General features: G+C 36.2%; 1 protein-coding gene and 1 long non-coding RNA gene across 3 annotated transcripts in view; one reads left to right on the top strand and one right to left on the bottom strand.

The window, feature by feature from the left end:
• LOC309708416 (dolichyl-diphosphooligosaccharide--protein glycosyltransferase subunit TUSC3) overlaps positions 1–15,216 on the bottom strand; it is a 106,469-nt gene that overhangs the window by 44,425 nt on the left and 46,828 nt on the right. For both annotated transcript variants that reach the window (XM_082536443.1, XM_082536444.1), the window contains exons 2-6: positions 14,835–15,004; positions 12,250–12,367; positions 9,945–10,085; positions 6,881–7,021; positions 6,581–6,670 (exon numbers count right to left, since the gene is read on the bottom strand). In XM_082536443.1, coding sequence (XP_082392569.1) covers positions 6,581–6,670; positions 6,881–7,021; positions 9,945–10,085; positions 12,250–12,367; positions 14,835–15,004 — 660 coding nt within the window. The remainder of the gene's footprint in view (positions 1–6,580; positions 6,671–6,880; positions 7,022–9,944; positions 10,086–12,249; positions 12,368–14,834; positions 15,005–15,216) is intronic.
• LOC309708430 overlaps positions 1–15,216 on the top strand; it is a 235,350-nt gene that overhangs the window by 190,211 nt on the left and 29,923 nt on the right. The window lies entirely within an intron of this gene.

Genomic DNA, 15,216 nt, shown 5'->3' with positions numbered 1-15,216 from the left:
ATGGTTGCTAGGCAACCTGGGCAGCGCAACGGAGGCTAGACAGTCCCATTTCACAAGCCTCGCACTTCCGGCCTTAGCGGTCTTTAAGTACGCGGCCCTTGAGGATCGTTGAGGCTGCGTACTTTAAGGCTGCAGACCCTGAATTGGGATACAGCCTATGTGTTTCATGCAGTCTGTGTTGCGTCGTCTCTGTTCCCACCTCCATGTTTTCACGGTCAGTCTTTGCAGTTATCACCATAGTCTCTGAGTCTTCTTAGTTTGTCACAGTACTAGTTTTCCCAGTTTAGTTATAGTCTAGTTTAGTCACGCTATTCCTGCTGTGTTTGTACACTTTGTCTTCAGCCATAATAAAGGCTCACTTTCTGTTAAAGTTCACTCCCGTCTACTCACTTGTGTACGCACCTGGGTCCATCACACACACCACCACGCGGCCTGTCTCGGCAGACCGTGACACCTAGGGTTTAAGTTTGAAAATCCTAGTTGACCATTTTCGCAAAATATTGTGTTTACAAGATTTTCAGAAAACTTGACCTCTAACTTTGATGTTGACCTTGACGTCACTGATATTCAAGTCCATGATTTTTGCTATATTCACCTATGGTATGAATGTGAAATGTTGTCCTATGTTGGCTCTTTCCTGAGTTATTGTGTTCACAAACTTAAGTGTATGAGGTGCCGTAAGGGACATTATCATGGAGATAAGTATGTAGAACAGTGAGGTTGTTGTTTAAAAAAAAAAAAAAAAAAAAATTCCATTTATCCAACGCAAAAGGATTGATATTCTAAGTAGCCAGTAATCAACATAACACACAAACACCGTGCAGGGAGGAGTGGATGTATTGCATGCATACAGACTACCAAAGCACCACACCCCCCTCTTGCCCCTGCCTGTCTTTTAATTCTGGCTGTATTGTCTCTCTGTCTTGTTCTGTGTAAAAGGCACTCTATTTCTCAGGCACTGTTGGTGCTCTCTGTAATTTTTCAGTCTGTTTGACAACAAATGGGTTACACCCTCATCTGATGTAGCTCTCTAATGTACCCTTCAGCTCTTCTTTCTTTTTCCCTGTCATTTCCACATCCCTCTAGTCCACTCATTTGCTATCTCTTGATTTCGAAACACTTTTATTCATGCCCAAAATAGCTTCTTCAGTTGAAGTTGATGGTATTGTTTGTGTGTAGAAATAATTTATTTTTTAAAAACCTAATTCATCTGTGCTAATGCATGGTATTGCACACATGACAGGGAGCAGTTTTGTACTTTTGCATTATATAATTGAATGAAAGTTATGTACATACATACAGTTTTTACTTTTCTTTATTTTTGTCCCAACTAAGTCCTTATTCAGTCTGTTTATCAGTTCAAATAATTACTTATTTTTGTCTTCCTTCTGCTCCTCTTTCTCCTCCATGCCCTGCCTACTCACTCCCACTCTGCCTGTGGTCAGCTAATTTGAAACAAACATACCTGCCTGACTATTCATACTTACAGCCAGTTTAAAGTCACCAACTAGCAAAACACCTTTAGATTGTGACAGTTAGGCAGACTATGCAGGCACAGGGTGAACATACAAACTCCATACTTGCAGGCGATTGAAACCCAAAGCATTCTTGCTTTGATGCAACATTACTAACCATTGTTTTACAGTGTCACCCTGCAGTTATACTTTCCATATCCATGAGTTCATGAAGGTCCACTTGAGTATGACTGATGTAAAATTCATCACCATAAGGCTAACATGAAGCTTCGTGTGACTCTGTGTTCCTGCCATTTTTTTAATGACCATGCTGACTATGCATGCCTACGACAGGCTACAAAATATACTTAAAAAAAGTTTTATAACAATGACAATGTGTGCAATGAGTATACTTTTGCTCTTAAAAGGTTATAGTGATAATGGTGCCCTTTACTTAATAACATTTCAAAGTGTTCCTAAAATCCTGCCATCCACTATTCTTTAACAGCAGTAACTCCACTCACATAGTTTGCAACAACATGCAATGTGTGCTTTTACTCTGTTATTTTTGCTTTGTCTTGAATTTTGGACCGACTTATCTGACATAGGAGCAGGACTAGGCTTGGCTATATTTGACTACAAATGATGCTCGTCTTTTTTTCTTTACACTTTTGAACCACACCTTAACCTTCCTCTCTTGGTCTCTCCATCCCCTGATGGTAAATGGCAGTGAATGAGAAGATGATTCAGAAAGGATCAGTATCATCTTATCCTTTCTGTTTCTTCCCACCCCTTTTCATGTTACCTTTTCTCACCTCTTTTTCTAATCTCCCACATTCACCAGACCGTGTAATTCCTTCAAAATGATGAGCGAGCAAGACCAGGTACACTATATTGAAAGGATTTGTCAACTGACGAATGGTACAGTGAAGCAGATGAAATTGTAGTGTGTCTCACTATGGAGCCAAAAAAAAAAAAAAAAAAAAAAAAAAAAAAAAGCAAAAGCTGCTGCCTCAAAATGTGACAGAAAAATAGTTTTGCTTTAACAAACCTATGCACAGAGGTTCATACATAGACTATACCCAAAATCCATGTACTCATGAATTACAAGAAGCATGCACATACCAAACACTTACACACATGCTGTGATATGGCAAACTCTGTCAAAAAAGGCAAGCTAAGTATAGAATTATGTCTTTTAAATAGATTTTTTTTTTTAACTTAAAGTTAAAGAAGAATGAGGGATTCCTCGCGAACATTTTCTTCCTGTGGGTTTGAGTTGTTTAAAGTACTTTTTTTGTCAGTGTTTTTCTTATGTGTTTGACTTTGACCAACTCCTTTTTTCACCTTTATTGGCTGATTCAGCTGAACAGGAAGTTGTTTCCTGACAAGGAAACTGACAGAAAAATTGGTACATTTCAAACCACTACAAGCAACCTGCTAGTACAGCGGTCCCCACCCTTTTTTTGCGCCACAGACCATTTAAGGCCAACAATATTTTCACGGACCGGCCTTTAAGGTGTCGCGGATAAATACAATAAAATAAAACGTGTACCGGTACCCCCCAAAAAGAGAATATTTAATCATAACACATGGGAAAAGACCCAGGGAAACAGAGTTAACAATATAAAAGATATAAAAATAACGATTAAAAAAGCGATAAACACCCTGAAAACCATAAATTTCAAACCCAAGCCTCAACACTTGCGGTACCAAACGACTCACAGAGCGGTACTAGTCCAGGGCCCGGGGGTTGGGGACCGCTGTGCTAGTAGCCTAAGTGAAGCAACCGCATTACTTAACAATATATTAGCTTCCTTGAACGTGAAACGCGGAATTCGGAAGGATGTCCTATTTCCCCTAAGCTTTTTATATTGGCACCTCAACTGTTGCCAATATACAAAAACTCAACACTATGAAAAAAGAATTCTAACAACATACAAGGAGTATCAATTTTTAATGAAAACTTCAAAATAAGTCAATTCGCAGATGATACATCTATTTTTTTTGAAAGATAAATCAGTGGTAGAAAAAACTCAATTTTCTCTAAAGCTTCTGGTTTATCTCTTAATACCAAAAAATGTGAACAACTCCCGATTCATACAAGCTCTGACTTCTCAATAGCTTCGGTTAGAGTTTAATGTAAAGTTAAATATTTAGGGCTGATAATATCTAAATGCCTAATTAGAAGAGACTGTAATATTTCTAACCGTATCATGGAGATGAAGAAATCACTTAGCCACTGGTTAACCAGAGACCTCACTATTTTGGCAGAAACATCGTATCTAAAGCTGAAGGCATCTCCAAATTGATTTATCCTTGTCACTCTCTATATATCTCCTCTAAAAACATTAATAAGGCTAACACAGTTATTTTCCAATTTTTGTGGAGGAATAAAACCTATTACATTGAAAGATCTCAGCTTGTTAAGGAATACAATAAAGGTGGCATCAAAGCGCCAGAATTTGAATCTATGGTTGGCACCCTCAGAATTAAATGGTTAAAATCTTGTCTGTCACAGAGCAACTCTGTGTTTCCACATCCCACAAGCCTTGTTTAGTAAAATAGGAGGATTAGACTTTATTTTGAAATGTGATTTTGAGGTAAATAAAATCCTGATCAACATATCGAACTTTCCCAAAGAGACTTTGCAATGATATTGCACGAGTAAAACGATATTTACCCACAACTTCTCTCCTCATAATTCAACCTTATGGAATAATAGGGTAATAAAACGTAATCGAAAATCAATTTTCAAGAGCGACTGGTTTAACAAGAAGATTATATTCATAACAGATTTGTTGCATGAGAACGATGTCATTCTAAGTTACACAGACTTTTCAGAAGAATATTGTCTAAACTGTTCTCAAAGAGAATATAACTAATTTTGTAAACTGATCCCACTGCCTCTGCTTCATTTGATTAAAAACTTTATGATATACAATAACTTCTCATCAGTGCTTCCTAATTTATTGCTAGGACAATGTCAGCTGTTTGAAAAAATGCAATAATAAATGTATTAGTAGTTTCTTCAAATACAAAATATTTCATAGCTATGACAGAATGGTTACATAACATGGTTCTAATTTAGTTATTTCAGATACACTCGATAAAGCAAACTCGAAATGTATGAAATGGCCTATTCTACCTAAAGTTAAAGAAACACACTTTAAAGTCATAAACAAAATTAATCCTGTGGCAGAATTTCTAAAAAAGAGATTTGGCTTTGAGGTGGATCCGTGTTCTTTTTGCACTGATGAAAATGAAACCCTAGAACATCTTTTTTTTCTATGCCCTATCACACAATGCTTTTGGTGTGACTTAAAAATGGATTTCCCTAAAAATTAATGATGTGCCACCATTTGAATTACATCATATAATTTTTTTTATATGGATCATCTAGCATTGGGTGTCTCAGACATTCTTAACATCATCATACTTTTGAGTAAATATCACATCCATTGTGCTATATGGAGGAACACTAAGCCTTCTCTCCCTGGTTTTATTAATGATTTTAAGATATTTTCTTCTTCGCTAAAAAAGACAAAAAGCAAATATGCCAAAAAAAATTAACCAGGATATTGCCCGTCTCCTGCTATTCTAAATTTTGACTTATGCTGAAGCTAATATATTGTTAAGTAATGCAGCTGCTTCACTTAGGCTACTAGCAGGTTGCGGAGTAGACATCTGTGTAGTGGTTTGTTTGAAATCTACCACTTTTTCCTTCAGTTTCCTTGTCAGGAAACAACTTCCTGTTCAACTGAAATGCCTTGGTTTTCAGTGGAGTGTGTGAGAGGGTTTCAGTGTGAGAGTGTTTCAGTAGTGTGTATGAGAGATAAAATTTCAATAGTGTGTGTGAGAGCGTTTCAGTAATAATGTCCCTTACAGCACCTCATACACACACGCACTCGGCTTGCAGACACAAACATAATTTCTCAGATTCCTCCCTTTCTTCTATATGGCCATTTCACTTTCATTGTTCTGATCCTACTCTCCTCCAAGTTCATAGTTTTTTTCCATTTTCCTTCCATATTTTTATTTTAATTTCACACTTCAGTGGAGAAACCTAAATGATGACCTGCAAAGCTATATCTGGAAATACTGTGTGAGTAAGTATTTGCACACATATTGATAATAAGTGGCAATTCTCTAAAACACAGCAACTATATGAAAGAAAGGATGGTTGAGTCAAATTCCTTGTTTATGTGCACAAACTTTGTCAAATATAGATTACTCTAATTCCGGCTGATAGCTAGGTTAAACAAAAAGACCTGAAAGGAAGACAACATGAAAGGAAGAAAGCGCAGAAAAATGGGGGCGATCGTGGCGAGTTGGCAGTTTGTCTTTAATCGAAAGGTTGCCGGTTCGAGCCCCGGCTCGCACAGTCTCTGTCTTTGTGTCCTTGGGCAAGACACTTCACCCGTTGTCTACTGGTGGTGGTCAGAGGGCCCGGTGGCGGCAGTGTCCGGCAGCCTTGCCTCTGTCAGTGCGCCCCAGGGTGGCTGTAGTTACAATGTAGCTTACCATCACCAGTGTGTGAATGTGTGCGTGAATGGGTGGATGACTGAACATGTAAAGTGCTTTGAGGTCCTTAGGGACTAGTAAAGTGCTATATAAATACAGGCCATTTACCAATGAGAGAAAACAAGCAAGAAAGAATTACGGTAAAGAAAAAGTCTTTTGGCCAACACCTCTCTCTTTCCCACTCTGCTTGGCCCAAGATGACTCTGAGATGCCTCTAGGGTGATATTAACACAAAATGACTCTTCCCAGCTGTCCAGTAACATACGCACACACACACACACACACACACACGCACGCACGCACGCACGCACTGTCCCATGTCTGACCCATTAGCAGGTGGTAATGGCACAGAGTCTATTTTACTTGAGGCCAATAACCTTACAGATGTTTTTATCACTGATCTAATATATTTTCACTTACAACCTGGTAAAAAAGATTAACTTATACCTTAAAATACAGCTTTTAAGGTAAAAACATAGCTAAGTTCGATCGATTGAAGGACAGAAGACAGTACAAAGCCAAATAGAAACAAAACAACTAAAATTAAACCATATATATACATTTATATGCACTGGCAGGGAAGAAAGAAATGTAACTCATACCACTTGTCCATTCTGTGGATTTTTGTGGGCATAAGGAGGACCTCTGATGTGATTCCACATCTGACCAGATGTCATTGCAAACACCACACACTAGAGAGAGATAAAATAACAGATGAGAGAGTCAAGCATAGATAAGTAACTTTTCCATTACATAAAACATGACATCATATTTTTGTTAAAATGGGGAGAAAACTACACCCCTAATCTCATTTCACACAACGTCCCTGACATGTAAAAGTAGATAAATATGGAAAAACAAATATTTCACTCCAACCTAATGTTGGTGTATATGTATCATACCAGTGCAGCCATGGCCCATCCAGTCTTGTTGTATATAAATTCCAAGTTGTTCCTCCTCAAATACAGCAATCCTCCAACTAGAGATACTAAGAGCGCCAAAGCAATAGTTCCTGAATAATTAGGAGGACGGAAGACCCGAATCTGAAAAGCCAGAAAGAAAGTGAGATGAAAGTGAATAACATGGTAACATGTTGCAGTTGCTGTATGACTTTAATTTTGTAGTAGTCTGTATGTAAAATTATATTCTATATCTGATGTAAAGCAAAAATTTCCTATGATTTCTTACACATTCAAGATAAAACTCAGTGAGTGGATGAAAGTAACATTATGTATTCAGTGTTTTTTATATTTGAAATTTTTGAGGGTTTTTTATTGAAGGAGAAGCAAATATAAAGCTGATTTAAAATGTCAAATCATTTTCTGAACTAATACTAATGTGAGCAGAAAAGGGTCCTTGAAACTGTCAAATAATTCCATAATTTCAAATAATTTACTTCCAGTACTAAAATATGAATTTTACATATAAATTAAAAACTCCTTGCAGTTAATTTCTGTGACAGAGACATAAAAAGAAATTTAAGAGAGCCACAACACAGCAAGCACAATTACTCCATCTAGAACAAAGACCATGAATCTGTTTCTGACAGAATACTCTTCCTCCACATAATCACACACTACTTTGGGAATTAAAACTACATTATTAATTATATAAAATAATAATAATAATAACTTGTGACATTATACTGGGGTACATACTCAGTTCCATTAAACTCAGTAATATTTGAGGATGTGATCAACCAAGGCCAATAAAATTAGTCTATGAAATTCTCTGCAATATGTTTTTTTTCTTCTATTTTCAGTGTCTTTCTTCTTGAGGATATTTCAGTGCGACTATAATACCAAACATTGTTATTCCAACAGATCAAGATGTTCTAAAAGATAAATGTGTAACTGGTGACAATTTTATTTGAGGTGATTGGTGTTGTGATTTGGTGTTATATAAATACAATTGAACTGGCTTGAAATTATTATATTGCAAATGAGAATGTGTTGACACTCTACAGCTATTAAAAGTTTGCCCTACAAATTTGCCATGTACCAGGCTGCAAATGCTTGACTATGTATGCATAAAGAGGAAAAAACATTTTTTTCCTGTTTATTTTAACATGGTTCTACTACACCCACACTAGAATCTTGATGAAAGGTTGAAGGAAAAAGCAAGAATAACTTATTGTTGTATTCCATCCATTCAACTTTCATTTCCAGAATACAGTGCACACATGACACTAAATGTCAAAGTCAAAGGACACTGATGTATGAATTATTAAAGCAAAAAAAATGTAGCTAGGTCAAGGGATGAATCAGTCTCGTGTCTACACATAAACAGCTTTGTTACTAGCAGTCGTCACAAAAATACATAATTTGTTTCCATTTATTTAGTTGAATCTAAGAAAAACGTAAAAGTTAAAGTATGGCAGGCATACAATTTTTGCAACAAAAAGGTGATTCCCAAAGCTATTAACTATAAGCTTGGCATATCTCAGCATGGTGTGCAGTATGTGCTTAAAACATAAAAAACAAAGCAAAACAAACAAAAAAACCCAACAGCTGATGAGCAGAATCTGAAATTCCTGCCCTTACAAGGAGAGGGAATGCAAACAGCAAAGACACAGGACTTAAGAAATGCATCTGACCTTTGAAGTTTGCTAAACAGGAAATAACCTGAATCGAAAGGTGGCCAACAAGAAGCCTTTCTTAAGTAAGGAAGGGGAAAAGGGAGACTGAGGTATGTCAAATTACACAAGAAATAAATTGAAAAAAAATATTGACAATAGGCCAAGGCCTTATGGAGCGATGACTCCAAATATGAAAGTATTGGTTCATTGTCATCAACATGTGTAGAGGAGATCATCGGGCCAGAGGTACAACAGTGAGTGTCTACAGTCACTATAGACAAAACACTGTGGATAATCTGTCATGGTTTGCATCAAACTGAATTTCACTCAGTTGTGATGGTGACCTTGTCAAAATCGATTTAATTACGAACACAGAAAAGAACCATTAGAGTTTGATCCACCGTGTAGATGCATCTGGAAAAGTATCAACTATATTTTTGGTATGTTATAGCAACTGCCTTATTTTTCAGCATGACAATGAGCCAAACATACTGCCAACAAATTTTATTTTATTGGCAGTTAAAGAAAATCATCACCATGACGGAGAATGGAACAAAAAGAAGCCAACAAACAAAAAAGTGCCTTCGAATGTCCTTTAAGAAGTCTGGACGTATTTATAAAGTAGTATTTATAAATGGAGAAGGCTGGAAGTATTTATAAAGAGTCCTTTAAGAAATTACAAAGAAGCTTTCCTAAGAGTCCAGGTTGTGTTTAAGAATAGAGATAGTCATACAAAATAATGACTTTCAAGCTCATTAGAACTGCATATGCAATTTTTTCCTTACATAGTTCACCTCTATCTATATGTTACAATCAAACTCTTATTCCCCATTTTCCTAACAAAATATAAAGAAATGAAAGGAGATTGAAGACTTTTGCACATTACTGTAGGCTTCTAGAATATCCATCTGCTAGTCAAGGAAACTGCCAAGGAAAAATTATAAGTAACTTGTGCAAGCAGGTTACAAGCATATTTTTTGCTGGAATTGAAAACTGAAGGTTGAATTGAAAACCAAAGAGAGAGAGAGAGAGAGAGAAAAAACAACCTGGGTCAAAAACACCTCAGCATTACACAGTAATAGCCAATTTGAAGGAAAGCGTTGTCGGGGATGCATCCACTGAAGACAAAACACTTAGTCACATAGAAAAGTGTTGTATGAATTTATGAGTGAATGAGACTTGTAGCAGAAAGTGTTTTGAGTATATAAATACCAGTCCATTTATCGAAAAGGTCAATAAACTGCAGTACACGGGATTTCAACAGTTCTAACCATATCTACAAAAACTATTGTGGGTGTATCTACACAGGTTTCTTCATCATTTCTCACAAACACATGAATGTTTCTGCAACTGCACAAAACTGAATAAATGTTTTGATTATAAAGTACCTGAACATCTGTGCGGTCCGCAATCCACTTGGCAAGCTGTTCTGAGGCAAAGCCAATCCTTTGCAGATCAAATGTATCAGCCCTTTTTGGCTTTCCCTTTGCTGGGAAATGCATAAAGGTTGGGGCGCTGTTCATGTTCAACTAAGAGAAAGAGAACACACAATGAAGAAGATATTAAGTTAATGAATCATTAAATACACAAGGGCAAAATATTATCCTAAATCATAACATATTAGCAGACTGGTGGCATAGGCTTGAATTTGTTTTCATTGCTGGCATTTCCTCCAAATACTTCTATCATGTGGGATGATGTAGCATTTTTCACTTCCTCAGCTTTATTTTGTTATGAAGTTCGGCAAATAAAAATGCATATGTTGTCATTTAAATGTGGACACAGTAGTATTTCCAGCACAAACAGTTTCATGAATGAGTCATCATTAAGGTGACACAAACAACAAAACATTAGCCAAAACTTTCAGTGAAGATATCCTTACTGCCAGAGAGCATCAGAGAGCAAAGCTGCACTCACTCTGCTTTTGTATCAGTACCATTTCACAGGAGCCAAATTCTAAAGTGCTGCTGTCAGGTAAATACTGCATTTAAACTTCAACTTTTTGTTGAAGTTTCAAATCCTGTCTAGACTTTGCACCCAAGACATTTGAGACTGTTGTTAAAATTTATGAGAACTGTCAAGGAAAAAGTTAGTTATGTTTTATTATGTGAAACCTTTCAACTGCCAAAATGATCAAACAAATTTGACTATCTTTACAGTTATGCTATGTAACTTCAAGGACTTTAACCCTTTAAGACCTACCATAGAACCAAGTCCGCCAGAGCTCATATTATATTTTTACATGGTGTGGTGCCATTTTTGGGAGCATTTCAAGTTGCTATACATCAATACAACAATTATAGCCCAGATTTTAATAATTTATTATTCATTAAGTGCATAGTAATTATATAAATTGCAAAAAAGTGCAATAAACTACAAAAAAATTGAAAATCGTTTTGGCTTTTTTAACATATATTTCTAGTTAGAGAAATTTAAGAGGCTTATCCCTAAAAACTGTTAATACAAAAAAGTTGCACAAACTAGTTTCCCACCACAGGATATTTATTTTGAGTGTCTTCATAGTTTTATTTTTGAAATACACCAATTTTTATACACTGCAGGAAAAACGAAAATAAATATTATACTGCAAATTTGCAAAAAAGCAGCATATGCATCAAAATAAACTATTTCCAGCAGTGCAATATGAGTCCTAAGCATCCCAGAAATGACACAGAAAGTCATAAAGTCAAAGATAACTTTTAAAAACACCAGTATAGGCCCTGAGGCCCTGATGGTTAAAAAAAAAAAAAAAAAAAACTACATTTCCGCGAAAATGACGTCACTTCCGGTTTCGGGCAGGTAATGGCGGACATGCAAAAGTTCGTGCTGACATCTATTCCAATGTAGGAAGTGTGATGAACAGCTGATCGGATCGGCAAAGCGTGTTTCTGGAATATTATGTTTTTGTTGCTGCAAGTGCTTTTTATGCAGTTTTTGCAAAGCTATATGTGGAAGGAAACTGTGACCTAGGACAAGCTGATGGCATAAGATGTAAGTACAACTCCTCCGGTTTCATATGCAAAAAAAATTATTGCGCTAACTCACGTGGTTGCAGAGCTACCGGGATTTAAAAATAGTTACGCAAAACAGAGCGTGCCCGCTCAGACCGGCTTTAAAGGGTTAAGGAAAGTCCAAAAATCAGGTCAGGACCCTGCACCATGCTAAAACTCAATACTAAACAACAAAATACAAGACAGAGGACAAGAAGCAACCATTAAAACAATATAAGAGAAGGAAAAATATACCGAAATAGTAAGCAGAAAAGAACAAAAACAAAAGTAGTAAAAGCAAAAAAAATCTTAGCACTTAAAATGTTTTTTTCTGGATTATTGTTAATCTAAATCATGATAAAAGAAAGAAAAAAACTAAAAACAGGCTTTATATCAATATGCATCTATTGAAAGTTCTAAGAGTATCTTATAATAACAAAACAAAAAAAAAACCCCAAAAAACAAAAATGACAGCTATTTTTTTGACGCCTCTTTTCTGAGTTTTAAATATCTGGTAAAACAAAAACAAAGAAGGAACCAGTGGAGGAATAACAAGTACTAACAAACAATCTAGTTCTATCCTCAATCCAACAGATGCATGAACACACATCAAATTATCATTATTTTTAGTGCAACTTTAGGTAGTGAGTATGACAATCTAAAGACTGCAGTGGGTTTAAGCGAACCAGTTGAAAATGGTTACCTGCTGGAAAACATCAGCTCCCTCATCATAGTCCACTACCGTGAAGAATAGCTTGTTGGAGAAAGCAGATGAGTACCGCCATGAGTTTGCCAGGACCTGGTACTCCTCATTTGCCTGCCTACAAAATAAACAGGACAGACAGAAGAGATATATATTAATTTACTATTGTAAAATGCAACAGTATTACATTCACAAAACACAAGCATGTGCAAAAACATTTTCCATCAGTGCTATGCTCAAAAACAATCATTCTTTTGTGTACTTAAATTCCAAAACTTAAAGAGCCTAGTTAAAATTAGTATGTAGTATGAAACTGGGACAGAGCTTAAGAGTGATGTGGGAGTGAGGACTCCAGTGATTAGCCATCGTTTTCACTGCCCGATAGTCCTCTTAAAGCAGACACTCAGGTCACCATCTAACATCCATCTTACATTCTCTCCTTGCTCTCTTTTTCTAATGATGTCACACTAATGTTAATAAGAGAATGCTTGGAACAAGGAAAGACAGAGAAAGTGAAGACAAAAGACAAAAGGAGTGACATTAATGTATACATCTGTTAATTATACAGTATAAGTTTTATATAGTAGTTTATATAGTTTTATATAGTACGTATTATATAAGTTCCCTAGTTTGTTGTTAGATTAAAAACACATACAAACAAACATTTAGAATTTAGATATTTTGAATGAAAGGACTTTGTATTTATGGTGTGTATGAAACTGTAAATTGCAGAATCTGGTTTGGCAATGATTTATTGAGTTACTGTCATGCAATTTCAGCAAAGATAATTTTATACGAACGCCAAAAACAGAAACAATAATTTTTTGTGTTGCGTTACTTTCATACACTGAGTCCATTCACTCTGTCTGCCTGCTGTGTGGTACTGACATGGCTGATGAATAACTTATCTAATCAAGTGACTGATGACGTAGAAGAGTGGCTGATTAAAGAAACCAGCCAGGTCAAGATAGAGAAGGTCAGTGATGATTTCATCAGCTGGCTGGATGCCCCTTTGGACACAACGATATGGTCAGCTACCTGGTTTTTACTACATAGCAAAGAGGAGCTGGCTAGGTTTACCATACAAAATGAAGCAGTTACAGACTAAATTTGTATGTAATTTTTACTACATTTTCAGATTAAGCTTGTTATTTGTGTAAGCATTCACTATTTGAGTTCTCAAACTGAAAATTCCTAAAAATTGTAATAGCCACTATTTTTAATATAAATTAGTATGACTGAAAAAAAAAATACCATCAAAAACCATCATCACAACCAACCATCAGACAAGCAAGAAATAATTAAGTAATATGCAGCAGACTGCAGTATCACACGTAACACCACATTTTGGGTTCTCTGACAAGAAGCTTTCATAACCATGGACAGCTCTAGAGCTGTCTCAATTATGAACTCCAGTGCCATGATAAGAACTGTCCATGGTGCTGAAATACAATTTAACACTTGTCAGGGCGTTAAAGTTGTAGATTCACATAAGAACAAATTTTCATTAAAAATAGAATGAGAGAAATAATTACTTCAGCCACTGCTGAATTTTAATTTTTCTCACTTGCAAAGAAATGAACAGTGTCTAATTTTCATGGTAGTTTCATTCGGATGGAGAGAGATAATATCTACCTGCCCCCCAAAACAAAACAAAAAAGCAAAATATATGACATAAAAGTTATAAATAAATATTTTTTTTGTTATTGAGTGAAATAAGTATTTGATCCAACCCAACCAGAATTCTTAATCAAGGTTTTTAGACAAAACTGGTGTTTTTTTTCTATTGATTAAGCACTGCTTCCAGCCAAGAGTGATACCATATATGCCCTATAGCTGCAGAAAAGGCTAACATTGTTATCTTTTTACAAAAAAAAAAACAAAACCAGATAAACATAAGAGGTTTTTGGACAAAGTGTGTGTTCTCCATTCTTTAAGCACCGGCACCGTTTCAAAAGTACCGGTTTGGTACTGGTATCGGATAAAACCTAAACGATACCCATCCCTACTCATTATGCGTATAAAACATAGCTTTACACAGAATCAATTTCTTCCATTCCAACCTCTCCACCATCACGGACAAGACAAGAAAAAAAAAACTGTTGAAGAACCTCAGATTAGATTAGAGAGACAGTAATCTTAGAGAGAGTAATCTAATTTGTTATACAGGTACTTGACCTTGCTGTGTTGTACCTCATTCTGCTGCAAATGTGATACAGGTTGGATTTTTTTTTAAGTAGTAATTACAATTTAAGATTGCAGTTGGAGTTTTGTCTGTTGTTGTTGTTGTTGTTGTTGTTGTTGTTGTTGTTGTTATTTTTTTTAAATCTCCCTGTGCATTTAATGCTTCTAGTATATAAGTGGCTATGGGACTTGTTCTGTGGACAGTATTCATTTCCTTTTGGTAGTACAGAAGAAAAGAACATGAGTTTAAAGGACTTTTTCACTGTAGCCCACTGAGAAAACTCACAGGAGGGCATGACATCTTGGGCAATAGCGGGAAGGACAAAGGAATAGCTGTTACAGTAAGAGCTATGGCACATTGTGTCCTACAGTAGGTGTACTGCGCGTGTACGTGTATATACCTGCAGACAGAACATTGCCTTTGAGGCTGTAGGGCAGTGAACATGACGATGACAGAGTAATTTCTGGGTGGGGCCTTGACAAAACGACGGAACTTGTCCCCATTCATCCGGATAACTGAACGCCGAGAAGACCACTCCATCATCTGGTCAACTTTCTCTGACAGCAGGTTCTGAACACCCAGAAAAAGAAAGAGGTGGAAATAATACATCCCATTAGGATTTTATAGGAAAAAGAAGAACAATGCAATCATAGTTAAGTAACAATTCAGGGAAATAAGACCGTAGTATGTATGATCCTGCTTCCTTACATTTTATCTTAAAAAACGGCAATGTTTCTTCCAGCCTTTTCTCCTCATGTGAAACATGTATACTCTGACTGAAA

The sequence above is a fragment of the Aulonocara stuartgranti genome, assembly GCF_965226115.1.
Source record: "Aulonocara stuartgranti genome assembly, chromosome: 6".
Lineage (NCBI taxonomy): Eukaryota > Metazoa > Chordata > Actinopteri > Cichliformes > Cichlidae > Aulonocara > Aulonocara stuartgranti.
Note: the sequence above shows the minus strand (reverse complement) of the source record. Positions and strands in the feature narration are given on the sequence as shown.